The 27358-nt window shown below is 31.3% G+C and overlaps 1 protein-coding gene across 1 annotated transcript; it reads right to left on the reverse strand.

Moving 5' to 3' along the window:
* Nucleotides 1–2716: 2716 nt before the first annotated feature.
* Nucleotides 2717–25604, reverse strand: LOC111053758. Its single transcript, XM_022340684.2, has 5 exons — nt 25461–25604; nt 8796–8885; nt 6971–7094; nt 5424–5671; nt 2717–3438 (listed from the first exon to the last, which is right to left on the reverse strand). The coding sequence occupies exons 1-5, from the start codon at nt 25502–25504 to the stop codon at nt 2895–2897; spliced, it is 1050 nt and encodes a 349-aa protein (XP_022196376.2). The 5' UTR covers nt 25505–25604; the 3' UTR covers nt 2717–2894.
* Between the last annotated feature and the right edge of the window lie 1754 nt (nt 25605–27358).

Genomic DNA, 27358 nt, shown 5'->3' on the forward strand with positions numbered 1-27358 from the left:
TTTAAAAGAATGTAGTAAAAAACTTCTTATATGGCTGCTTGAGTGCGGTAAGCATATACGGTACCATATTATATAACTCTTTACGGTAATAAAATCTAATTTATTTAATAAATACAAATCTTCAAATTCCATACAAAACCCCAGATTCCATCAACGATGGATAAGCATAGTTCATCAGAGAAAATAATAGCAAAATTTTATTATGACTGAATAAAATTACAGTATTGAAATGTATACATGTTCAACTTCCATAACAACTTATGATTTTTTATAATAATAGATCAAGTTACTATTATAGTTATAATTACAATATTTCACGGTCTTAATCATTAGAATGTATTACACTTTGTATCCTACTTCATAATATCATAATTTTTGTTAATTATTTGATTTATGAGATGCACAATAAAAAACAAACAAACACTATTGCAACCATTCCATCATTTTATAATTTTTCTCTCCTTTTCTTATCCAAATTAAGATCTTCTCAGAATCAATTTACCAGATATTGAGTACGGTAACTAATTTGGACATGGACTTCTATATTTGTTTTTTAGTGTTGGAACAATCTATCAATCTATATCTAAGTATTTTATCAATTATTAATCATACAAATGTGAGTTTTAGCTCAACAATTATTAATTTTAATCACTGAATGCAATCATTTAATCTGTGTTAAATACTAAAAAGCCATTATGAATTTACTGTGAATTTTTCCTGAATTTTAAATATGATTAAAGCCTCTAAGTGGTGTTATTAAAGCTGACATATTAGGTGCTGGACACCTATATAGGTATAGGACATATTAGGTATTATATTATATTATAATATAATATATTATACACCTAATATGTCAGCTTTAATAACACCACTTAGAGGCTTTAATCATATTTAGGCTTTTATCTTATTAAGATGGATGATTTGAAACAATAGAAATCAAGGATTTGATGAAATTGAATGTAACAAATCTTGAAAAATTCAACTTTTCAATGGATTGTAGAGCCAGCAGCTGATGCTGCAGCGGTATAACTTTTGGTGGTTCTTTATTGGAGAAGGTTGATACAAATAAATATGCTTGCTGTATTAAACACTTCATTCGAGTTGAACCATAGTTAGAACGAACACGACAACATTCGACAAAAGAAAAAGGGGAAAAAGTTAATGGATTTCCTGTATCCAGAATTGGATAAAAAAATCGTGTTTTTAAAAATTCTTGAAGTAATAATGAATATCATCGTTTTCCATCCCATATAAGATGAATTATTATAAAATAATATACTGATGTAAGAGATTCGAGTATACTTACAGATTTCAAGGTCGAATAGTCGAATTCTTGGTTAGATGGCCCAAGTCTTATCCGCGAAAATATTTTTCACAGGTTGCGTAAGGGTGTGATCACATTGAATGCGTATATGTGCAAGTGCACGTCGAATCATGATGCATGAGCCGAGAAATACAATTTGAAAAGTACCATTGAATGACGTTGTGACTTGCATGTAGGATGTAGCTGCTCACACTGAACGCAACTAACAAGAGTGCAAGCTTCAGTGCAGTTCCTATTGCTCTTTCCACATTTTGTTTCTCATCTGGACGCTTGGTCATGCATAACCAAGCTTGCACTTGCACATTTAATACGCATTGATCACACCCTGGCTTCTTCACAAGTAGGTAAGTGAGGCCCATAGATGCAAAACTCACAATGTGTGATAATGTCATTTTATCCATAATCATTGAAAATTGAGTTAGTGGTGCATCTTGCTCATCATGTTGAACTATATAATTTAACATTCAAGAAGTGCAGCAAAACTCACATCCATATTTTTCACTCTGAGAAACCATTGTATTATTTCAAAAGTAGCATTTTCCAACCATCTGTGGTGGTCAAAAAACACACAGTTTTCATTTTCCACCAATGAAATGACTTGAAGCAAAAAAATCAATATGGCCGACTGTCCTAGGAGAATATGAGTTTGCTTCTATTCTTGCTTGCCATCGTACTGAATGGATCAACATTAGCCTAGAGTTTGTATAAAAAATCACACTATCCAAATTTAAATTGACTTTTCTAACTGAATTACTGTTGTACAGCAATTCGTTCAAATTCAAGACCTACAAGTATAATAAATTCAAACAAGCATTCAACTATTTCAAGTTCTATTACAATTATAAAACACAACAGTGAATCAATGAATCAATTTGATGTACCACTGTAAATGAAATTTGATGTCACAATACAAATAAGTTCATAAGAAAAAGTTATACAACTATGTACTTGAACATATCTATGTAATGCACATCTTATTTATCTCTTTTCTGTATAGGGCTACTTGTAATATAAATATAAAGAAAAATAAAAATCTCGGTACCCTTTTTGAATCATTTTATCACTAGAATAAAAGTGATTTTAGTGATAAAATAATAAAAAAGAGTACTGAGATTTTTATTTTTTATTTTTCTTTATATTTCTATGTAATGCAGTGTGGAATGAATAACCTGATTTGAATTGACAAATTTACAGTAATATTATTCATCATATCATGATACTGGATTATCCAGTTGTTATTGTACAATACATCTTATAAATTATTGTACTTTCTTGAGGATAAATCCTGAAAAGTACATTATTCTTATTAACACCATGTTTTTTTCAAAATTTGTGAATTTTTTAATCGAGGGTGACTTGAATGTGGATGGACAATTTTTCAAATAACAAATCTTGTACACCCGAAATAATTTTATTCTATTGATTTTTTACAAGTGTATTTCACAGCCCATAGTTCTAAAAGCTATAAAATCAGTTCAATTCAACTAAAGAGAATGTAGCCAGTCGAAATAAGATAATACTAATTAAGAGTTTTTGCTATATTGAGTTGGTGCAAACTGGAAGTTTTCACTCAAACTAGGTTCTCTGGTACACCCTGGAAGCCAATGGTAGCTGTGATGCGTTTAGCTCTGGGAGGGGGGATAGGAGAGGTGGCCGGTGAAGACTTGTTCCAGAACTTGTATCGATCGCCTGAAAGCCATTCTTTCACGTTGTTTCCTGCATGATAATAGTATAGATAAAGTAAAGCGTACACGGTAAGTGCCAGGGCAAGACTGGATACTGCGATAGTGATCGAAAACAACCACCAATCCTGGTTGCTCTGTTGGTAGACCTTGTTCATATCAGATACCCCAGGCACATAGTCATCCTCAGGTATGACATTCTCCTCGAACGGTGTGTCATCTGAGGATCCTGTGCCATCCTCGATGGATACATCAGCGCAGGCGCGGAATTCCTCTTGAGGACCACAGCCTACCATCTCAGTGCCATTTGGACATCTTCCCCAATTGTTGCCAGCCACGTAGCGCCACTGCAGCACACATTGTGAACAAGTCAGACCCTCAGGTAGCATGTATCTCATCTCATGGATCTTGTTCTCGCTCCCTGGATAGAATCTGTAATGCAAGGTTATTCTTTATAATCAATATACATAAAATACTTATACAAACACTTTAAAAAATACAAAATGAAAGAGGATGTAGTTGAGTTCTATGACATAACACTTTATAATAACTCTTGTAATTAAGTTTGTAGCGTGAATATTGATGTTGTGGAACTTTTCCATAATTGAAGAGACTTTAAATGTTGTCAAAAATCCACTTTATTTAAATAAAAATTAACATTTTACAGGAGCATGCTTTCGTGTGTGCTCACACATCATCAGCTGAGCACACACGAACGCATGCTCCTGTAAAATGTTAATTTTTATTTAAATAAAGTGGATTTTTGACAACATTTCAAGTCTCTTCAACTCTTTTGTAGCTTAGAAACTATGCTTTGAAATGAATATTCAAAAACAATTACTATTCGCTTGTAAAATGCATTCCCAATTTCACAAAAAAGTAAGTGTTTTCAATAAATATATTCACTTACTTTCACTTTAGTAAAAGAGTAAAATTGTAAATTACTGAATTACAAGTGATTGAATACATCCTTGTTTCAATGTTGTAGTTTAGACAAAGTGTCCAAACTACAAAAGACAACTTGGTTCTGTTATCTAACATTCATTAAAAATATCGGGAAGAGAAACAGAGAGTGAGGGAGGGAAAAGAAAGTACAGTAGAGACATAAGGGAAAGAAAAGAATAAATGAAGATTACAAAAAAAACTTGAGAAGTCTTGATACAACACTATAATTGAACATAGATGACATTAATGAGCTTTGATACCTTAAATAAAAACGGTTTTCTACAAATTGATAAAACAGTATCTGTAATTTTTTTAAAGTGATACGGTAGATGGTGGACGGATGTTAAATATGGTGATACACGCAGGTTAAAAAAAATATTCATATGTTTATTTATGTGGAAGATTAAATTTATTATGTATAGCTGTCTGACAGTTAGAACCTCCAACTCACTAAATAAGTTCTCACTTGGATAGAGTCTGGGTTCTCCTAATACAGCTCTAATAAGGTGTTTCTGAATCACAAATATTTTATCCAAGTCGTTTGAGTATATCCCCAAATTTTCATACCATATTGAAGATATGATTAAATGTATGCAAAATATAGAAGTCTAGATTTTTTGTTACTAACATTGCTCATATTGCGAATTTACTTATCCAATGTCTAAGTTTGTTACATGTATTTATGTAAACATTCGAACGCAAATGTTGATCATCACTGTACCCAAATATTTAACATGTTATTCTTCATTAAGCTTCGAGTTCATTTATTAAGGATGTTTGTAACTAATTTTCTTTTGCAAATAAATTTCAATATAATTTTAATGCACACATAATTTAATTTTTGTAAGATTCATGATTATCTTCGAGTTCATTTATGAAGGATGTTTGTAACTAATTTTCTTTTGCAAATAAATTTCAATGTAGGTAATTTTAATGCACACATAATTTCATTTTTGTAAGATTCATGATTATCTTTAAACGTGTATAACATAGAAAGGGTTTGAGATCTCGATGTCCGGATTCCACCATTCATTGTCACTTGAAATTATATATGTATCGAAATCATATCATATATGACCAACTTTCCATTTAAAAACATGAAGATGGATTCAAAATGATGGTTCCAAGACGGCGGACCAAAATTGTTTAGCGACAGAAAAGTATTTGTTTTTCAATCGAATGGGATCCCCCATGAAACCTACTGTCAAATCATCCTTGTAAAATGAATATTAAGCATTTTCCATGATTTTCACCAACTCTGTATAGGCCCAAGTCCCATAATCAGGTTGACAACCATTTATATTTTTCAAGAAAGTCTAGCCTATCGAGTATTAGAGCAGTTTCAACTGTAACAACTTTGAAGCTTCAATTGCAATCTTGAAATATCCTAAAAATTCAAATTAGTTATGCAAATTGGAATCGAGACATAATGAGACAAATATAATACATATTTTTTTAAAGATTGAACGAACCTTGAAACATGAGTTTGTCTTTCCTCTGATGATGTAGATTTATTGGATTCGACTCGCCTTAGAACATATTTATCCAAGCACTGTTGACTAACCATTAGCTTGGGATTATTATTTGGGCATAATCTGAACTCGAAGTAGCCACGATGGTTGGCTGTCAGTTCAATTCTGATAATGAACTGCGATGAAACTTTGTATTTCCTGGTGATCATGCCTGATCCATATTTACCTCCAGCTTCGTGTGGTCTTGGCTGCAAAACAATTCAAACAATACTTGATTTGAAATGGTAAAGACGAATTTGTTTCATGTTCCAAACATAGAGTTTATGATAAATATATTAGTCCTGTTGATTATGAATAAATGAGTGAATGATTGAATTAATCAGTGCCATTTCGATTTTATATATAAATAGATTCGGTTCACTATTGCTAAATAATCCAGCAAATACCCAATAAGTTTCAGAAGTATACTAGAAGCGATTATACTAGATGGAAATTGAGTTGGAAAACAAAAACAAACAACAAAGTTGGTCTATCATTGCTGAGTGAGTGAAATATAGAATAGACAATTCATGATTGATGACGCTATTTACGGTACTGGCTATATAAACGGGATATTTCAAAAAGCAATGCAATGTTTCTGTTTAGATTGAAACAAGAAAAATATTGTTTTTTCTTGGTTGTGGGGGGGGGGGTTAGCTTGTAGCTGTCTCCTCATCATAGCCTACATTGTTTTCAAAGATTATATTGTATGGTTTTTTGCTTTTTTATCTGCTGAGGATAATGCCTACATGAGTTCTAGGCTTGTGCGTGAGTAATGAGACTGATGATGATGAGAGAAGAATGGACTTACAGCTCTAGGTGGGTTTCGAACCACCGGGAAGCAATTTAACTCTGGGATAGTTAATATGTAATATTGAATTTGTTTTTTATTATTCAGACTATATTACATGTATATTGTGGTGACATTTGTAATGTATTAATGATGAGTATTGTTTGATGAATTGTTTATGACCTGCGTCAATATTGTATTATATACTATGCATAACATGAAAGATAAAATTGAATTGAACTCATAAATATTTATAGTATATTTAGAGGAGTTTTGCTCTTGGAGTATTCACCCTTACAAAGGGAGTACAAGGCGTATGAAGCTTATTAACTTTTCTTATCAAAAGCTCACCAGCGCGACCACGAAACCAGATCGCTTTAAAGATATTGATTTATGAAAAATTCAAGATTAAGTTAGCTATTAGATATTACTTTGTAGATTGATGCTCAAAAAGTGTAGATCTATTATATTTCAATTGAATTACAGTAGAAACTTCAAAACTAATATTTTCTATAATAATTTTTAATATGAAATATTGTACAGTGATGCTCAAAAATTGTGTAGGCCTATTTTATTTAAATTGTTTATTACAGTAAAAACTTCAAAACTGCTTGTGTTGTTACTTGATAATACATTACCTAATGTCATACCCCGGTGTTTCAAATCACTTATAAAAATAATAATTTGGATTGAATAGAATTATTAGATAGGTACTTGCCTGTGGTAAATCCCACGGATCTCCACACACACCACATTTTCCTCCATTTTTGGACCACATGCGTGAGAATCCTCCACAGAAAAGTTCGTGATCATTATAATTCGGAGGTGTGTCAAAACCGTACCTAAAGAAAAATATTCAGTTATATCTTACATGCCAATAGAACAATAACAACTACACCAAATTGAAACTCGAGTCGTATAATACGTGTGTATCTTAACATGTCTTAACATGTTTATGATGGGGTATCTTATTACCCTGTTTATGATGTTTTTACTGTAGGTATTTCATTTCAATAATCGTAGTAGTCCTTTGAAGGATAAGTGAATGAAGCCTAATTGAATTGAATTTTCTATACTCATTAATATACAATAGGTACAATTTAATACAAATACAAATGCATAAAAAATGTTCATTATAAAAATAAATAGAAAGCACATTCTTATGCAGTGATTGCCAACCTTTCTTGTTTTGTTTATTTTCAAGAGCCATCAACCTTCTCCTCTCCCCCACCCTCAAACACTCCAACGAAAAGTGATTACATGAATATACTACCGGATATATGATTTGTTTGGATCACTTATATGTATTTAATCTCAAATGATTCGACTACCAATTTCTCCTAAATCGGTTGGATAGCTATTTTTTACCTATTAACCTGAGGAAAGTTATCGGCTCCAACGTAATAGATTCTTGATAAACTATGAATGGATCTATCGCCTATGAATGAGAAATCCAGTTTTCAGAGCAAACCAACTTATAATCTTCAGAAGAATTTTGGCAATATACTACACAAATACACAAAGAACAATACCTTACACACTTAAGCATCTAAAATCATTACGAGCTAAATACTTATCCACTTATGTAGTTGAAAAAACAATGGCTATAGGCTTGTAAACACAAAAAATAATTATAGACAAAAATAGAACACTATAAACTGTTCAAAACTCAATTTAAAACATTAAAAATTCACTTAAACAGAAAAATATTCAGAGAGCACAAAATTAGAACACACGCAGCCAGCCATCATTTTTAGAGAAGAAGGAAGCCTCCTAGCAAAGAGCAAAAGACACCTCAAACCAGTGACGACTTCACGGACACGTCACCAAAAAATTATAAATTACAAGTTTAGAATTCACATTTTACATTTGTTCTCAATAAAACTTTATTTTGAAACTGTTATTTTAAATTTATATATCATCTCTATTTAAATAATCAATTTATCTGTTAATTCTGTCAACTCAGCCTCGGTGACACCATGGAACATGCAACACAATCATTCACGATAAATTCTCAGTCAAAAAGTTGTCCGTATATCGATTACTCTGATATTTACTATAAAGTTTTATAGATCTCGAATTGAAGATTCGATTCCAATCGAGAAAAAATGTAATATTACAAAAGGGTACTATTATAATTCTATTTTATAAATTGTATTTGTATATCTTCATGGAAAAATAGCAAAATAGCAAAATACTGTATAATATTTTTTATCATTCTGAACCACGGCAATAAATAGTAAAATATCTTCTTAAAATGTTTGTATTCAGGACTACTTATTTTTATTTATAAAATAGCATTATAGTACCCTTTTTAAAAGTTTTTAATATAAAATAATAGATTAGAACAACTAGTTTCGATGTTTTACATCATCTTCAGGTTTTAAAAATTTAAAACTTTTCAAAAAAGGGTACTACAATGCTATTTTATGAATAGTATAATATCAATATTGAAAAATTTGGGAAACATTTATATAATACTCCAATTTCATGACTCATAATAATTTCAATAATTTGTCAAGTATTATTCGTATTTGTCTCACCTCCACATTGAAGCTCTTGAAGGTGGTTCAATAAGTCTGCCATGTCCACTAACTAGGGCGATCAGTCCAACGAACACCAAAACCATTGTGCTGCAACAAATAATTTTAAAAAATGTTTATATTTTCCACAATAATGTTTTTTTTTTCTTATTGATACATTCATTAAAATGTATGAATTCAGGGCTACTTATATTTATTCATAAAATAGAATTATAGTACCCTTTTTTGCAATTGATAAAATATTATACTAAAAATACAAATTATAACAACTATAGTTTCAGTGATCCACACCAATGATGTATTCATTTATCTTTGTCTCACACTGATTGTATTTCTTTCAAAAAGTCACATTTTAGAGCTATATCTAAGAATTTACATGATTGTGATATGGGAGACTGACGAAGTTATGATTTTTGATTCAACTATGAATACTAAAAACTGCTATTATTATTTGGCCATATTGAATAGCTTTACTGTATTCATAAGAAGATTGTCTCACACTAATTGTATTTCATTCAAAAAAGTCACATTTTAGATCTATATCTAAGAATTTAAATGATTGTGATATGGGAGACTGACGAAGTTATGATTTTTGATTCAACTGAATACTAAAAACTGCTATTATTATTTGGCCATATTGAATAGTTTTACTGTATTCATAAGAAGATCTATCATAGAGATGCATAAATTAACGGAAACATTTCATGTTTTTGAATCTGTTGAAAAATAATTCAACACCAGCTAAGTTACTAAAACATTTAACATTAGGTCTATGAATTCAGTAAAGTGAATGTGAGATGTAACTCACTTAACTTAATACTCTCTATTTGAAAAAAAATGCAATAAGTCTATACTATATGTTTCATTGATAATGCTGATTATAATGCCATCATTCAAAATATTTTGAACCTATATCTACTTCAGACGGTCTGAAATTAAATTATCTTCTATAATTTTCCAAAGGAATTATATAATAAATCATGATAAGTTATCATGAATCAAATTGAAAGATTGATTATCATGGAATATCTGTCAAAATACGCTGAACTTTCAATGCAATTTATAATCTATATTTATAATATCATTTATTAGAAAATGATTTATTATAAATGTCTACTGTTATTTCCAAAGTAAAATTCTGTAACAGAACCTCCTTTCAACTTTTTTCAATTGCTTTTATCAATTACTTTTGGGAAATCAATAATACGATCGTCTGTATAATTTAAAACCTTCTCACAGCTATGAAGAAATATGAAGAAAAAGTCCTTCAATTCCTTAAAATATACCGTTTAAAATTTTCAATGAACCAGAGAAGTTGTTTGTGTGGGTAGTATCTAGTCCTACACACCCAAACATTGAGTGCATTCAACTCTCCCCACTCAAAAAAAAAACGTTGTTTGTAAAATATCATTGTGATTTTGAACTCTCATAGTCATATTGAACTCCTTCAATAAAGTCAATGTCTCAATGAGTAGTTGACGCGAATAAATGGTGTGTGAAAGCTTCTCTCGGCAATAATTCATTGACAACTAGGCCTAACTGACATTCAGTTTGAAGAATTAGGCTATTTTGTTATGAAAGATTCGCAGAACTAATAATAATGTACTGCCAACTGAATTGTCACCAATAGTCATAATTTATTGACCAACTATTAGCTCAAATGATTTTTCAATCAATCAATCAATCATCTTTATTCAAATATACATGAAAATGTACAAGAATGCGTCTATTATGAAATTTCTTAATAATAAAACAAGTCAGTCATAACAAATATATATAAATTTACATCACTTATCTAATTGTCATCTTGAATTTTCTCAATCCACTATTAGTGGATAATAGTTTCAAAAAGCTTGGAAGTCTATTATAAAATTTGCACCCCGAATAGCTAGGCTTCCTCTCAAATTCTTATCTTTTGGACAACATTAACATTTTATCAAAAGTTTTGGAGAGAAATAGTACAGGCTCAGCCTAGCTTTTCCTCCAATGTCATAATTGTATTATGATTATAGTATTTTATACAATAAATGAATAAATATAAATAAATAGTTTCCTCCTATGAGGCTTAGTTACAAAGTTTTTTCTCTCTATAATATTAAACTAATGCATATCGGCTCTACTTCGGGAATTCGTTCTATTTTGGACAGAATGCACAATCAGCCTGACAATGTAAATTGAGGGTACAGTTAGTACCTATACCGGTAGTGATCGGAATGCTTCTCTATGAGGGTGGTTGTATCCGAGCCCCGCTATATACCTTATCGCTCTCTTTTGTTGTACAAATATACTCTTTGAATATTTTCCTTTGAAGTACCACCCCAAAGCTCTATACTGTACACAACACAACAATAAAATGTAACAAAGTACGCCACTTTAACGGTGTTTTGTGGGACATACTTCACCATAGATTTCTGATAAAGAAGAGACTTTTACTTATTGATGATTCAATCTCAGGTACAAAACTTTTATTGGGATGAAGCTGAAACATTTTCAATGAACTTATAGAATATTATCTGTCCCAAGTATTATTTAATATATGGCAGCATATTGAAATAAAGGAGTACCCAATGTGAACTTAGGTTATATTCAACAAAAACTGAGATAACTGTTTGATTAATATTAAATCATAGCAACGCTTATAAACAGCTGGTTTATCATCTCACATATCATATTATGGTAGCAGTAGTAAAAGGTAATTCAAATACTCATCAAAATTCGAAAATACTGATACCACTTATGTACTAAAATTCTATGCTATTATATTTTGAAATTAATCCCATTTATTATCCTAGAGAATTTTATATGAGCCTCTAGATGAAATAGAGTGATCTTTGAAGCATCTGATTTATTAACGTTGACTGCAATTTATTAAGTGAAAAATAAACCGGTAGGCTTCCGAATAAAAAATGGGTCAAGATTTATAAATTGTGATAAATTGATTCTGACTAGTCAATGTCAATCATTCCTTTCGAGCAAATTATAATTATTTGACAAAAGGCGATATCTATGAGCTTAATAATCAGACTGTTCCAGTATGAAATCTAGAATCTAAAATCTGTTTTGAAGTTTGTAAAAGTTGAAAGTATCCGTACTGAAGAAGTACAGAAACACATAGGTATTTGAAATATTGTTAACTCAAATTTTATAACGGCGACTCTATCATATTTGGAGAAAAAGATACAGATATTTATAAGGGCGACTCTATCATATTTGGAAAAAAAGCAAATATTATATAATAGATCCTTAAAAAATGTAGATATGATGTATTTAAGAGCGACTCTATCGTATTTGGAGAAAAAGCTACAAATATTTATAAGGGCGACTTCATCATATTTGGAGAAAAAGCTTCAAATATTTATAAGGACGACTCTATCATATTTGGAGAAAAAGATTCAAATATTTATAAGGGTGACTCTCTCATATTTGGAGAAAAAGCTACACATTTTTATAAGGGCTACTCTATAATATTTGGAAAAAAAGCTTCAAATATATAAGTCCTTGAAAAATTAAGATGGAATGTTATATACAAAATAAGTTGAGGACGTCACAAGTGGGCTTCTTATATGAATTTCCACATGTAACTGAGCTGAATATTTAACAATGCCTGAAATCAACAATATCAGCTATATCCTGAACAATAGCGTGGGAGCTCTCTGGAATTGTTAACGATTGCTTTATTTAATTGTATTCCAAAATTGACGTTTGATGAAATAGCTATATCATTTCGAGATGTTGGAACTGATTTCTAGTACACATAGTCATTACTTGTTTCAATTCCTTCCTTTAAGATTTTTGAACATGTTTGATTAAATAATTATTTTTACAAAACAGATCATCAATCATTAATTACAAATGGTGGATACCAATCATTAAAATGATAAATCATTTAATGTTACAATAATAGCATTAGCAGTAGTAAAATAGTCATGTATTATGAAATAGTAAATAGTTATAGAAAAATCAATAATATTTTGTAGAAATTAGCCATTCAAAAGTGATTCATTTCACTTCGTAGGCTAAATTACATATCGTTCGAATATACGACTGTCAATTTTAACTACCCAACAGTTCAATGATAGATCAAGATTAATGTTTTTTGTCATAAAACAAAATCTTGTAACATACATTTATTAGACATGTGATTAGATATATGTGTACTTGGGTAACATACATTGAATTAGACATAATATATGATATTATATTGGTAATAGAAGTGGACATATTATATGATTATAGTGTGATAGTGTTATATGATATAGTGTGTTATATGAACATAGTACTAAAAATAGTCATTACAAAAATACAATTGGACACTGGACTTTTTAAAAACTGTGACATTGTATTCTGATATTGTATATTTTATTTATAATGAATGTTGTATGTGACCTGGCTAATGTACTGATGTACTTTGGCTTAAATAAAAATCATTGAATCAAAAAGCCAGGTTAAAATTTGTGAATTACTAGCCAACAGAATACCAGTTATTTTTCTCTGGTCATTTATAAGCCTATAAGATTGAGCAGTTTCTTAGGTAATGGAGTCATGTAGAAAATGAGTCCGGCTGATCAGTGAGTGCTATGATGGTGACTTGGAGTTTTGAGCTCTTTCATTCATGCTTATCGCACAGGCTTTCACCACAGACGATGATGAGCGACTTCTCGACTTCTCTCCGCGTATTACAGTATTGATTCAATTGATTTTGCGCTACTGGCTATTTAGCTTCAATTGATCAATTTTGTAATCCTGAATTCTGTACTGTGTCCATACAAACTACACGCAGTTAAAACTAAATGATTTACATTTCCATCCTTTCACCTCAAAGTAGTAACCATTTGAGTTATTTGTTGAGACTTTTCTTTTATTTAAGTTTTCTATACTGCTCACAGTTAACCCTATATCAGATAATTTTTCAAATTTTCATCTATTTATTTGAAAAAATCTATCTAGTTCTCTCTGTAGGTTGACACTGATGTATTCGTTGTTCTTTTAACACCTATGAAATGTGCTCAATAATTTATGGTCACTCTGTATTTTACTGCGTAATCATAACACACTGAATGGAAGCGATAAATTCATTTAAATAATACAATATAAGACAAAGTATTATAGGGCCTATATATGCACACATTTTATAACATTTTCACTACCCAACCTTGCACTATAGAACACTTATCAAGATTCGCTTTAAAATAATTCCACTATATTGTTATTCAATGCAATACACTATCATTTTATTTCATGACACATGAAATAAATTGATTAATTACACGTTTGTACTGCATGAACTCTCGTCATTTTTTCATCCATAAGCTAGGTATGGGAAGGAAGAGTAGAGTGGAATACTCAACTTTATCCTCATATAAAAGACTGTACCGTACGGTATTTTTGTTTAATTGGTACCTATTACTTTCAATGATTTATGATGATTTGGTCTTATACTCTCAATTTTTGCTATTATCAATTTTTTATAAAAGTTTATTTCCATCATTACGTTTGTTTATTTTTATTCAATTAGTATTACTTTTAATGTTTTATGATGATTTGGTCTTATATTCTCAATTTTTGATACTATCAATTTTTGTATAAAAGTTTATTTCCATTATTACCTTTGTTTACAAGTTTAATTTTATTATTCCAACAGATGAAATAATTGAGAATACCGTACAAGTTTTATTATTGAGAAATAATAATTTTCATGATAATAATTTATGGGTGCATATAGAGTAATATTTTGCTGGTGCATTTTTATTTCCATTGATTATTGGCGATAAATTGAAATGCTGCTGTTTAGGCTACTAAGTGCTATTGAAACAGGACGACATTGACAACTGTGTTAGAAGCGTCGGACTTTCTAATAGCCATTCGTTTCTGGAAGGTTAATCAATTCGAAACGGATTATTGTCCCGCGAATACCGAAGAGCCAACAGATGAAAAGAAACAGCGCATCAGGTAATAAGTGAAAACTGACTACAGTGATGGCGTATCTGGAACGCCATTTCCCTTCCACGATATATACTCTGTACCTGATAAAACTCAATGAAAAACTTGAAATTAATATTCGTGTAGGAAGTTTTCCACTATAAAGCAGCATATAATACTCAGTTTCACCCATAACATTGTTTTTATATCCATTCAAAGTGCGTTAAGTGGTATATGCCTACCGTACCTATTTTTATTATTTTAATTTTTGTGTAGTTGAGAAGTTGATATTGTGGTAATCATTCATATTGAATGGAAAAGACTAAGAAATTGTCAAAAAACCACAGATTTATTGATACTCTTAGAAAGACCGGTTTCGGTTTAAGTTTATCAGATATATTGACAATGGTGTAATAACCGGTTTAAGTTTATCAGATATTGACAATGGTGTAATAACCGAAACCGGTCTTTCTAAGTATCAATAAATCTGTGGTTTTTTGACAATTTCTTAAGTCTTTTTCATTCAATATGAATAATTACCACAATATCAACTTCTCAACTACACAAAAATTAAAATAATAAAAATAGGTACGGTAGGAAATTGTCAAAAACCACAGATTTATTGATACTTAGAAAGACCGGTTTCGGTTATTACACAAATTGACAATGGTGAATTGTCACCATTGTGTAATAACCGAAACCGGTTATTACGGTAATTAAGAATTAAGAATTTAAATTCTGCTGCTCTTGTATTTAGTTTTAGTTTATCAGAGATTGACAATGTTGTAATAACCGAAACCGGTCTTTCTAAGTACAGTATCAATAAATCTGTTGTTTTTTGACAATTTCTTAGTCTTTTTCATTTATTATTTTATTTAGTAAATTTGTTCACAATATAGGTACACAATTAGCTTTCAGCAATAGATTTTAGCTATAAATATTGATAAATATCTTCATTGATAATAAGAGTATGATGAAGTACCTAGTGACAGAAGTAGTAGACAGAATATTCCTTCCACTTTTATTTAAAACACTAGAATAGGCTGAGTTGTAAATAACAATTAGAAGCAGTCAGTTAGAGAGGAGGATGAGGTTGGGAACAGTCAGAAAATTAAAAAAAATCAATTAAAACAAGAAGCAATGATGTCTAAATGTTATCGTTAGTTGAGGTGAAAATTGGGAAACGCGGATGGAATACTATTTTTATAGCCCCAAGCTGTTCAATAGGTAGTAGACGTAATGAGATGAATAACAAGATTAACTATTGCTTGGCAGGAATCAGAGATGATTTTGATGTTCTAAACGTCATCATATAGATATTTCCCGATGAACGTTTCTTGAGATAGGCCTAGGCTACCCGCTTGAATCTGTTGACAATAATATTATGAAGCTTGTATAACATATAAGGCTGTATATACATTAGAGATCTTGAATAATACATTTACAACATCGTTGAATAACATCGATTCCAAATAATGTCTAATTAAATTAATAAGACATATAAAATGAACGGAAACTACTTGATATTGTCAAACCGGAGTGATCCGTGGTCTAGTGGATAGAGTGCTTGCGTAGCAGCATAGAGATCCCGGGTTCGAACCCCTCTCATTACCAAAAGTTTTTTAACCAGATCACTCCCGTGTTATCGGATGGGCACGTTAAACTGTCGGTCCCGGCTGAAGTATGACAGTCGTAAGGCCCATTGACGGCTTAAATTATATATTCAGGCGGTGGAACATTCCCGAAAGGGAACTCCCCACCAACAAAAGCCATACGAATTTATTTTTATTTTTATTGTCAAACCATTAATTTATGAAAACAATTTGAGGTACTAGTTTTTGTTGTTACACCATTATGAATCTCTACTAAACTGACAGCTTGAACATTGATCAGCAGAATATAATGGTATGGATGAAGCCCTACGATTGGCAATAAGCTGTTGACCAATGAAGGCTGAGCTCTACTGTCATTGTCCGAGGCCAGATATCCCTGAGTATTCCAATATGGTAATGACAACCGTTAAGCAAATACAAATGAAGAGAAACTTAGTACCGTACCTAATTAACAATACAATAATATATGAGTACTAGAATATATGGATGAATAATTTATACAATTTTAAAGTTTACTGGTTTTTTGAACTCAAGAAAATTTAAAACATTTGTGCTTCCTTCCTTACTCATAATAATCAATCTGATTTTGTTAGTTACTTAGTTTCTATTAATGTATTGTCGCTTAATAGCTTTTATTACCATATATTTGGAATACTCGGGCTTGTCTATAGCTGTTCGACCAATGACAGTAGAGCTCAGCCTTCATTGGTCAACAGCTTATGGCCAATCGTAGGGCTTCGCCCTCACTATATATAATATTCTGTTGCTCAATGTTTAAGCTTTCAGTTTGATAGAGATTGATAATAATGTAACAACCGGAACTAGTATCTCAAATTATTTTGTTAAATTGTAGTGGTTTTAGCAATAATATAAAAGTTTTCATTCATCAGAAACCACAACATTACCTTCACAACAACATAGAAAGTTAATTTAAGACAACTTACTTCAATTAGAGAATGGATAAAATTCTTGCGAGTGAATTCCGTTGTAATTCAAAAATATTGTACCCACTTTGATGTTATTTCAATGGATTACTGAGCTCCCTAATAATTCATTAGCATTGGAATATACTTTCAAAAACTTATAAGGGCATCCATTTTCATCATACGCGAAAATTATGAGGAAATACTAAATTTATGTGAGAGTGTCAAAACCTTGAATCAAACTAATTGGCAGATAGGTAGTCTTCAATAAGAGAATGTCTGCGGTGAGTGTGAATGTGTAGGTAGGCATATTATGTCTACTGGTCTACTCGCATTATCCTCTTTCATGATATATAATATGAAATGAAATGAAAAAAATCTTTATTAGGCGGAGTTAGGACTTTGTTCAGGTATTCAAGAGAAATCAAATTTAGTGAATGATTTAGGCAACAAAGTTGTATCTACAGTAGGCCTATAAACTGATAATTTTATCATTCGGGGAGAGGTTTGAGGTAGATCAACGTTGAAAAATGTGGGTATAACTTATAAGTTATTCCGTTTTTGAACTATTTTTAACGACACTACAGTCTAATAACTTTGAATATTAGTTATTAAAACTAGTACTCACTGTGGAGCGCTTTCGGATTTTTAGAATCCATTCTCAACACTGAAATAGTTGTTATTAAAAATAGTTCGAAAACTGATTATTTCTTGCAGTTCGTCATGGATAATGAAATAGATGAGTATTATAAGTTATGTTCCAGCTTTTTTTCAATGTTTAAAATTACGTTTATTAAGCGTACATTTTCTGTTTTTTCAACGTTAAGGTACAATGTATCTCGTATCATAAACGTGTTTTCAACGTTTTTGAGCGATATGGGACGATTCTCAGCAAGCACAAACTTTGCCATTATCGGTTTGGTTCCCTAACATCCAATGCATATATAGGAAAATCAGAACGGTCCTACTCTAATATATTTCAGTATACACTTTATAAGTGTGTACACTTCAAGTTGTTATACACTATATATAAGTGTATATTTCATACACTTGATTGATTCAATTTTTGTTTCTAAAATATTTCTTTAATGTGCTTGGATTGTTTTTTCTTGGTTGCTGTGGCAACCAAACTGAACTTGACAAGGCTGTTCTTGAGAATCACTCGAAAATTGATAGATTTCCTTGGACAGCTGTGACAATAATCTGTTGATTGCTAAACAGGTATATAGAAATGATAAATAGATGTCCCATTGGTTCTTAATAGAAATTCAACACCAAATAAGTGGAACTTTCACGCAGAATGCTATGTGCATTTTTAATGGCCGCATGATTTTAAAATAATATGCTAGCCACTATAGTAGCATGCTTGACAGCATTTCATTAGGTAATAGCGGATGCTTTACGATTACCGAATGGCTGGCTATATCTGCAAAGTTCCGTTGGTTCTAGTACGTTACTCACCTACTTTTGACGTTCCATCGATATAAATAATAATAAGTAGGCCCCAAGCCTTATTACTTCCATGGACGTATCTACTATTAAAACCTCTGATGACATTTTATCGACCCTTTCTATCTAACCTCGTAATTAAGGATAAATTTTTATAATATAGGTACCTAGTCTTTGTGAAGTATATTTCATTCACTCATGTTTTGTTTCTAAAATTATTTTTTATGTGCTTGGATTGTTCTTTCTTGACTTGGTCAAATGGTAGAGTTATTGAAACTGTCTAAAGTCAGGGAAAAATGTATCCTATACTCAATAGGCTTATTTTCACTGTTTCATTGGCAATGATATTTAATAAATACGACTATAAACGACATACATAAACTAGTAGTTCTGTGAACAGTAGACCTCACGCAGTATTCTCATCCACAAGTACCTGATTGAAACTATAGACCTTATGGAAATACAGCAATAGAATGGCTTCTCCACACATCTGTGTAATCACTTGTCAGCTGATTTATGATGAATTATTCTATAGTCTAATTTTTACTCTAATATTGGCGTATGGAGAAGGCTCCTTTTTCCTTTTATATTATCCTTGAAATGAAAAATTTCCAAAAAACCTTGTTTAATACGTCGACGCGCCATTAAAAAAGGAACATACCTGTCAAGTTTTATTAAAATCTATTACCGCGTTTCGCCGTAAATGCGCAACATATAAACATTTAAACATTAAGAGAAATGCCAAACCGTCGACTTGAATCTTAGACCTCACTTCGCTCGGTCAATTAAAAGATGAAACATCAGTCAAATAATTTGCCTTTAATTAATTGGAGTTTCAAAATTCTATTGGAATTCTTATTACAAACAAGAGTCAAGAGAACTATAAATGAAAAATGAAAATGATGAAATATTATAACAACAAAGTATTATGAAGAAGAAGGGGGAAATTGATAAAATGAATAAAATAATTGAACAATTATTGTAAACATAGTCAACAATTGTTTAATTGTTCAATTAAACAATAATTGAACATGGTAAAAATTGAGACAACACACTAAACAAAAACGGGATAAGAATAAATTCATCATCTTTAATTCCATTACAAGCTGTGGAATTATTATCTCATATTGTCTGTCCACTTGAAATTCAATAAATTTAAGACTAGAATAGACTGTAAGTCTCTATAATTTATCAAATTTCAAGTGAAGAAAGAGAAATGGTTACGTCCGATGAGCGATTTAGGGGGTTAGCAGTCCACTGAGCAATCCATTGTTCAGAATAACAGTAAGGATAGACAGACGCTATGAATGGGAGAACTTGGGTGTCATTAATCAACAGGGGCAGTGACGGAGAAAGGCTACAAGCGATAAAGTATCTCACAGATATCAAGAAGATTTAAAATCAACTTCACATCTGAAGCAATCTACATCTACAAGCAATCACAATTTTTAAGCTCATGCCAATCTACAATCGTTATAGTTAGTATATAAAAGCGAAATGGCTCCTATATTTCAATCACATAACAGATTCCATCAACAGAGTTCAAAATCTACATTTAAACTTAGGCGCTTAAATCCTAAAAATAAATAATTTGAAAAAATTCCTGAGTTTTTGTTCATTTTGATAAATTGATAATACCCAAATCGAATATTTTACAGTTTGTCAATTTGTTAAAACATTGTTTAATGGATACAATTGTTCTTCAACAAATGATTCATTTTTATTGAGGTGGTAGGTACTGATTCAATCATCATCAGAGTATACACGTACGCTTGTGGCCTTCCTCCATCACTCTCCCTGATGATTAATGACACCTATAGTGAGGTCCACGTTATAATGGCAGTGTGAGATTTTCAATGGTGTTGCTATCTTTGTCTATTGTTCAACAAAGCAGATGACGCTATCTCTTTCACGCATTGCGATATTGCCACATCGCTCATGTAGAAATTCAACTAATTGACAAAATATTTAATCTCAATCATGAAAATCTACTATCACATCTTTGAAAAAATATTTTTTTGACAAATAAGATATGATTAACTATTTTCAACAATAGTAAACATTTAAATTCATCATTATAGTGTGCTAAACATCCATAATGAGGATTACTTCATAATATAAGTGGGGGCTATCCATATACCCAGACGTTTAGCGCAGGATTTATGTATGACGTATAACCCGCCAAAAAATAACTCCTTTGCTAGTGATTCCTTCATCACAGTAGACCGTACGGATCAGAGAAACTTAGATTGTTTTTCTATGGTACGGATGTGATAATCTGATAATGTTTCACACATTTCTTGGGCGGTTATTCTGTTAACTGGAATTGAAACGGTCTCTATATAACTCTCGTTTGAGAAATGTGCGAACTTTTCATGACATCCTTACAGTCTACAGATAGAGCCATGAGAAGAAGGTGGATCAAGATGAACAATTTTTGGCGGGTCATCCACCAATTCTGCGCTATTCGTCTGCATGGTTTTGGTTGGGTGGCCCCTAATCTTATTAACTTAGTCATCCTCGTTCTAGGGGTGTTTTCATTAGTCAAGTTTACTTGATTTCAAGTATTGTGATAATGAACGAATTCAACTTTAAGTAAAGGTTACAAACACAGAAATTTGAATGTGGTATGTATGTATAAATGAACTGAAAAGAACTGTTTAATACAAGAAAACTATGGAAAGTAAGAATAAAACGTTGAGATTAATTGAACTCCATAATTTATGATTTTATACTTTTGAGTTCATGAAGACTTGATTTCAAGTTTTCAATATAGCCATATTAAGTCAAACATAGAAATGAAACATGACAATAGAATAGTAAAATCTATAAGGGAATAAAAAGTCCCAAAAATATGGAGAAGATCAATAATTCTATGTGAAAAGTGAGTGTACATCTTAACAGAAGGAGAGAAGAGTTTGAAATTCCTAGAAGAATGAGAAGATGTGAAACAGAAGTATTAGAAGAAAAAAGAAATGTTCGAAGGAATGACTAAGCGCCGGAAACATTTTAAAGTGTACAGTCATCGCTAGTTCTCAAGCAATAGTCACAGTCCGTAGGAATCTAAAATGAAAAAATCATTGAAAACAGATCGATAGATGTTCAAATTTGATAGCAGTGAACATTATTCGTTCTCACAGGTGATTTAAACAAGATTCGCAATTTTTTGATTTGTGTGATGAGTCAGGGTTCCACGATCAATCTTATATGATAAGATTATACTGATATTACACAAAAGGTCAACTTGATTTATTCGGAGTTCTCATAATATTATTGTCTGTGAGTTTTTGTGTGATAAGTTCATTCTTCAGCAATTACCAGATTATTGTACACTTTCAACTGCGTTAGGTTTTTTCAACAACCGGAAGATCTATTCCAATAATTAGAATAAAATTGACAAAATTGAGGTGCCTTCTAGAATGCCTTATTTCAGCACAGCTTCTCGAGTTGTATGTCATTGGAGTTGATACATTTTTAAAAATTAACTAAAAGATGTTGAATACTTTTCATGTCGTCTTATTCATTGTAGTCTCACTTCTATACTGTATTTAGAGACCATGCTCAAAAGCTACCTAAATTTATTCTATTTTTATAAGTATTGTTATTGCGCGATGTAGGTAGCCTTTTTCTTATGTTTTCAATAAAATTGGAAATAAATATTTTAAAAAAATGAATCCATTAATACACATAGGCTGAATACTTTTATAATGTTGTGGACATTGATTTTATATTTTTGTGATAATTTTAACAGCAACAAAAACTGTACACTAATAGTCTATTCTGGTTGGAAAAATAATGTATTTAGATATATTATATAATTATACTCGTATAGAAATAAGTTTAATCAAATGGATATAATATAAAAGACAAAAATAATAAATAATAAACATGAAACAGTATCTTTACTCTATGATAATATATTGTGGAATATGGATGGAATCTAAAGATCTACGAACGAAATTAGGAAAACTCAGGAGATCAGAACCTTTAAAATATAAACTGAAAATAATGCAATATAAAAAGAATGTTGTGTCCTGCATACAGACTACAAAAAATAATGAAAATAAAGAATGGACCACTTGAAGAGACTGACAATTTATGCTTTTAAAATCAATCTAACATAATTGATCGATAAGATTGTGACCTCACTGTGATTGCTTTCATCAGCCCAAGTCATCAACACAGACCAACGTACAAATAATAAATAACGAGGCACAAGAAAGGAAACAACGACTTGAAGTCGTTGAGAAAGTTTGACGAAGAAGAAAATCAAACAAAAATAAAAAGAAGTAGAAGAAGCAAACTGAGGACCGTTGAAAAAATGAGTGGTACCGGTACGTCAGGTTCGTCACAATATTCCAAGTCAGTAAAACCTCTACTGGTCAAACTAAGGGTAACTAAGAATTCTAAGACAACTCATAATCTTGATAAGAAAACAGTTTCAATAAACGCCTCAACAACTTTTACTTCGACAACTTGGTTGAATGTTTTGAAGAAATAGAAAAGTAATAAAGGGTACCGAGCTTCAAATTATACTATATAATCTCTTTCCTATGATGGTTAGCATATTGAACTTGCCACCAAAGTAGGTCAAGTCATCTCGATTCTATGATTTGGGAGGGACTCAGCTCAGCAGCATTATCTAGAATCTCCTTGCGTGAGACTATACACTGCGGCTTGTTAAAAATGTTGCTCAAAGAACTAAACTCCCGTCAGAAGATATTATGGAGTGAAAGGACTAATGAAAGTATTGTCCACTAGTATATATGTTATTCTACGTCGAACCACTGATAATAATACAGTTTTATAGTCATTCACATTCAGTGATGCTTAAGAATAATTGTATTCGAAGATAATAAATTACTGAGGAGATTAGAATAATCAGGAATCTTGGAAAGACGAGATACAGGTCGGTACTAAATGTGTTAAATACATAAGAGAAAACAAACTAAACCTTGTTCTTTGTGATATAGTAAACAAGACTAGTAAATAAAGAGGTAAATAGTGAAGATATAGCACTATATTAGTTTGGTCACCAGATAAGAGCTAAAACCAATTAGAAACTATACAACTCTATAGAAACACATATACAACTCTAGAAACTATACATATACGGTATTCATGGACTGTTGAGAATTACTAGTAGGGTAAGTTATATTGAAGGCTAGCTTTCTATACACTTTAGATACAAACAAAAGGATTTTGTGGTGAAAAAATTGAATTTAAATAAAGTAAAATAAAATAAAGTTCATCATGTTTCTCCAACTAGAGTTTTAGAGCCTGGGGAAATTCTTTTGTTCTGATTTTTGAATCGCACAGAGAACAATTTTTTGAGACAACTTGAAGGTTTCTTGAAGATTGGAATATAAAAAAGTTTGCATTATAGTTGATTGGAGCAAATTTATAAGTTACAGAAAATTTATGTTATCTAATGTACCTATTGTAACAGATTCTTGAAAAGTAATTGACATTTGTTCCTTGATGTAAATAAAATTTGGTTATCTCTGCTTAATATAATCTAATAGTAATACACTAGAATGTTGTCTAGAAATATCTTGCATTTATTTATGGATAGATATCACTTCATCTTTTTATAAATATCCCGTAGCTTAATTTTGTATATACATTGTATTGTAAATATTTCTGGTGAATAAATAAATATAAATATAAATCTCAGTACCCTTTTAAATTATTTGTCAATAATTATTTGAAATAATAGAAAAGAGTACTCAGATTTATATTATTATATTAAAAGTAGCCCTATAGAAGAGAGACTATAAATATATATCTCACCAAAAGCAGTACGGTATCTGAAGTTAGTATAATATGTTTGAATGAATAAAGTGATAGCAGTGCGCGTGTCTTTGGGTTGAGTAACAAAAATATTGAATAATAATCATTGTTTTTTCCTGTTGAAAAATTGTTCTGTTAAAATCTTATTGTTATGTTCAGGAAGCATATTTGGGTTATTAACTGATGTGCACGTTGTAATATTTTGAATAAATAATATAGAGTTTCAGGATAATATATAGTGCGCGCTAAGCTTAAATAATATATAAAACATAAAAGCGTTGCGCTCACTGTCTACCAACGGTTTTTAATCTCTATACATTTCTGAAAAAATATTCTACTATGGAATTTGAGTGATTTTATTCTACTATTCACACGGAATAAATTGATAGAATGAATAGATAAATATTCACACGTGACAAATTATCTTTTCACATGTGCGGTCTATTTTTGAGAGTAATGGAATTAATATAAGGGAGGAACTAAATTGGCTAAATTAAAGAATTATCCGTTTTATTTATACAATCAATTCAAATAATTATCAATGTAACACGTTAGTGGATGATAATTTATTCACTACGAAGTGTTTTTTCAAACAATATTTGCGTACATTTTCTATGAGTTGGTAGATGGATCTACGAGACATATTCCATAGAAACAGATTGATTGATTGTGAGTTTAGTAGTTGGATCTACGAGACATATTCCATAGAAACAGATTGATTGTTTGTGAGTTTAGTAGTTGGATCTACGAGACATATTCCATAGAACCAGAGAGATTGTTGTTATGAGTATAGAAGAGCGAGAAGTGTTCCAGTTTAATGTGGCCGTAAATAATGAATGAATAACATGTGGGTCAGTGGCATGTTGTTTAAACGGAGGTGACTGTGTCTAGATAAAGGCGCTAGCAAATAATAATAAGACTGTTACTTTACTAACTGTTTGGTAGGTGGCAGACCTACAGTTACTTACTTGAGAGCACCAGTCCTCGACAGAGGAATCGGAAAGGAGGTCATTTTGCCGCGTCTAGTCTAACCGTGAGGACGGCTAACCGCCGACTGTGGAGTGGTCGGTCGATCCAGTTGCTTTCACCATCTCCTTTCTCGGATGGTCGCGTGTCACTCGCTCTCTCTCTCACACACTCTCTCTGTCTCTTTCATCGAGAGAAGGACAACGGCAGCTCTCAGACCACTGTAACCTTCGTCTGCCAGCTTTCTGAATATTCTCAACGTCAGAAAAAAGATCTTGTCGTTCAAAACTAATCAAACGTACAAACAATAATAAGGTCCACCACGGAGTACGAGGTCTACACTCTAGACAGGAATATTGGAATAGGCCTATGCTATGGAAGGATTTCAGTTGGGGGGGGGGGTTACGTGAGCTTTTCCTAGAGAAATAGTAAATAAAAATCTAGATCTCTTGTATCTAGACACAATTAAGGTATAAGTTAAATCCAAATTGATTGTATTCAAAAACTTGTAGCCTTATAATAGATAGGGCTAGATGTATTTAGTGTCTTATGTATTTTGTGAATTTGTGATTAATATTGATGTAGGCTAGCCCCACGTGGATATCATGTTTTGGCAACTGTTATATAAAAAGATAACAAGTTAGAGTTTTATGAAGAGTTTCATGAGATACGTTCAAAGATGATTTTTTTTTTCATTTTTATCTTGTTCAATATTGTAGAATTTTAATGAATCAAGTGTTAATTTCAAAAGCACATTTACATCAATATAATAATTGAATATATGTTGAGATGTGTACGCTGACAATGCATAAATTATTTACATGTTGTAATTAATATTAAGTCCAGTCAATAAAGCCATAAATAAGGGGGTGTGCTTGCTATTTATATTGTAGTTCTGATTTTTTAATATATTATTTGGGTACATAAGAGAAGTCCAGAACCAATTTCTTCTTGCAAAATTTCCTTGTGCTAGATACAGAATGACCCAAAAACCTCGTATTTTCGGCTCATTTTCCAGTTTTCAGCTATTTCTGCCAAATCTCTTAATCGGACAGAAAAATGATCAAAATCAAAAAGTTCTCTCAGGAAATTCTTTTCCGATAAATACTATTCAAGTTATGAGTGCATAGAGTTTAAATTTTTGGCCAACAGATCATTTCAAATTCGGTAAGAGGTAAATTATTCATTAGATTTTGAGGATAAATTATCTATGGTAAGGTTGATTGAATAAAACAAAAAAATTCTGGAAATATCAATTCTCGAGAGTTATTAAATTTACTAAAAATTACTCAACTGAATGTATTATTTTTAGTCATTTTAGTAAATTGAATAACTCTCTCAAAAACTGATATTATCAGAAAATTTTTGTTTTATTCAATCTGCAATATATCCTCGAATTTCATGAATATACAGAATATACCGAATTCTTTAAAAAGTTCTCAAAAAGTAATGATTGGGAAAAATTTTTTATTTTGATAGCTTGATAGTATACAAATAGAAATCTTGCAGAAGCATCACCATGCAGTAGAAAGATTTTTTTAGGCTTTGCACAACCTTAAATGCAGGTCAACCTAATATTCTAATAGAAGTTGAAACACCTATTCTAACATCTAAGTGCTAATTTCAACAGAATTTCTCCAAGAACAGTATTTAAAAAATGTCTGAAAATAATGGGTTATTTAGAAAACCCTGCAGCAGCTATATTTTCCACTGCAGATACCTTGGATTGCGTTGGATCAATCATAAGTGATGCATGGGTGCCCACCCCCGAAGCCCATAGACGCACCCCCATAAATTTAGAAACAGTTCAGCTTCTACCACCCCATTAATTGGGAGCCCAAAAAAATGTCGTCAGTAGTCATTTTTAAAATACAGCTGATCTTTTTTGGGATCCCCCCCA

Source organism: Nilaparvata lugens, chromosome X (genome assembly GCF_014356525.2).
Source record: "Nilaparvata lugens isolate BPH chromosome X, ASM1435652v1, whole genome shotgun sequence".
In the NCBI taxonomy this organism is placed as follows: Eukaryota; Metazoa; Arthropoda; class Insecta; order Hemiptera; family Delphacidae; genus Nilaparvata; species Nilaparvata lugens.

What these genes read in the sequence shown, in the direction of transcription:
- LOC111053758 (XM_022340684.2), bottom strand. Translation starts at nt 25,504, where the DNA reads ATGACCTCCTTTCCGATTCCTCTGTCGAGGACTGGTGCTCTCAA. An exon ending in TCGAGGACTGGTGCTCTCAA is followed by an intron (nt 8,886 to 25,460) that starts GTAAGTAACTGT and finishes TATTTGTTGCAG; the next exon opens with CACAATGGTTTTGGTGTTCG. An exon ending in ATCCGTGGGATTTACCACAG is followed by an intron (nt 5,672 to 6,970) that starts GCAAGTACCTAT and finishes ATTGTTTTGCAG; the next exon opens with CCAAGACCACACGAAGCTGG.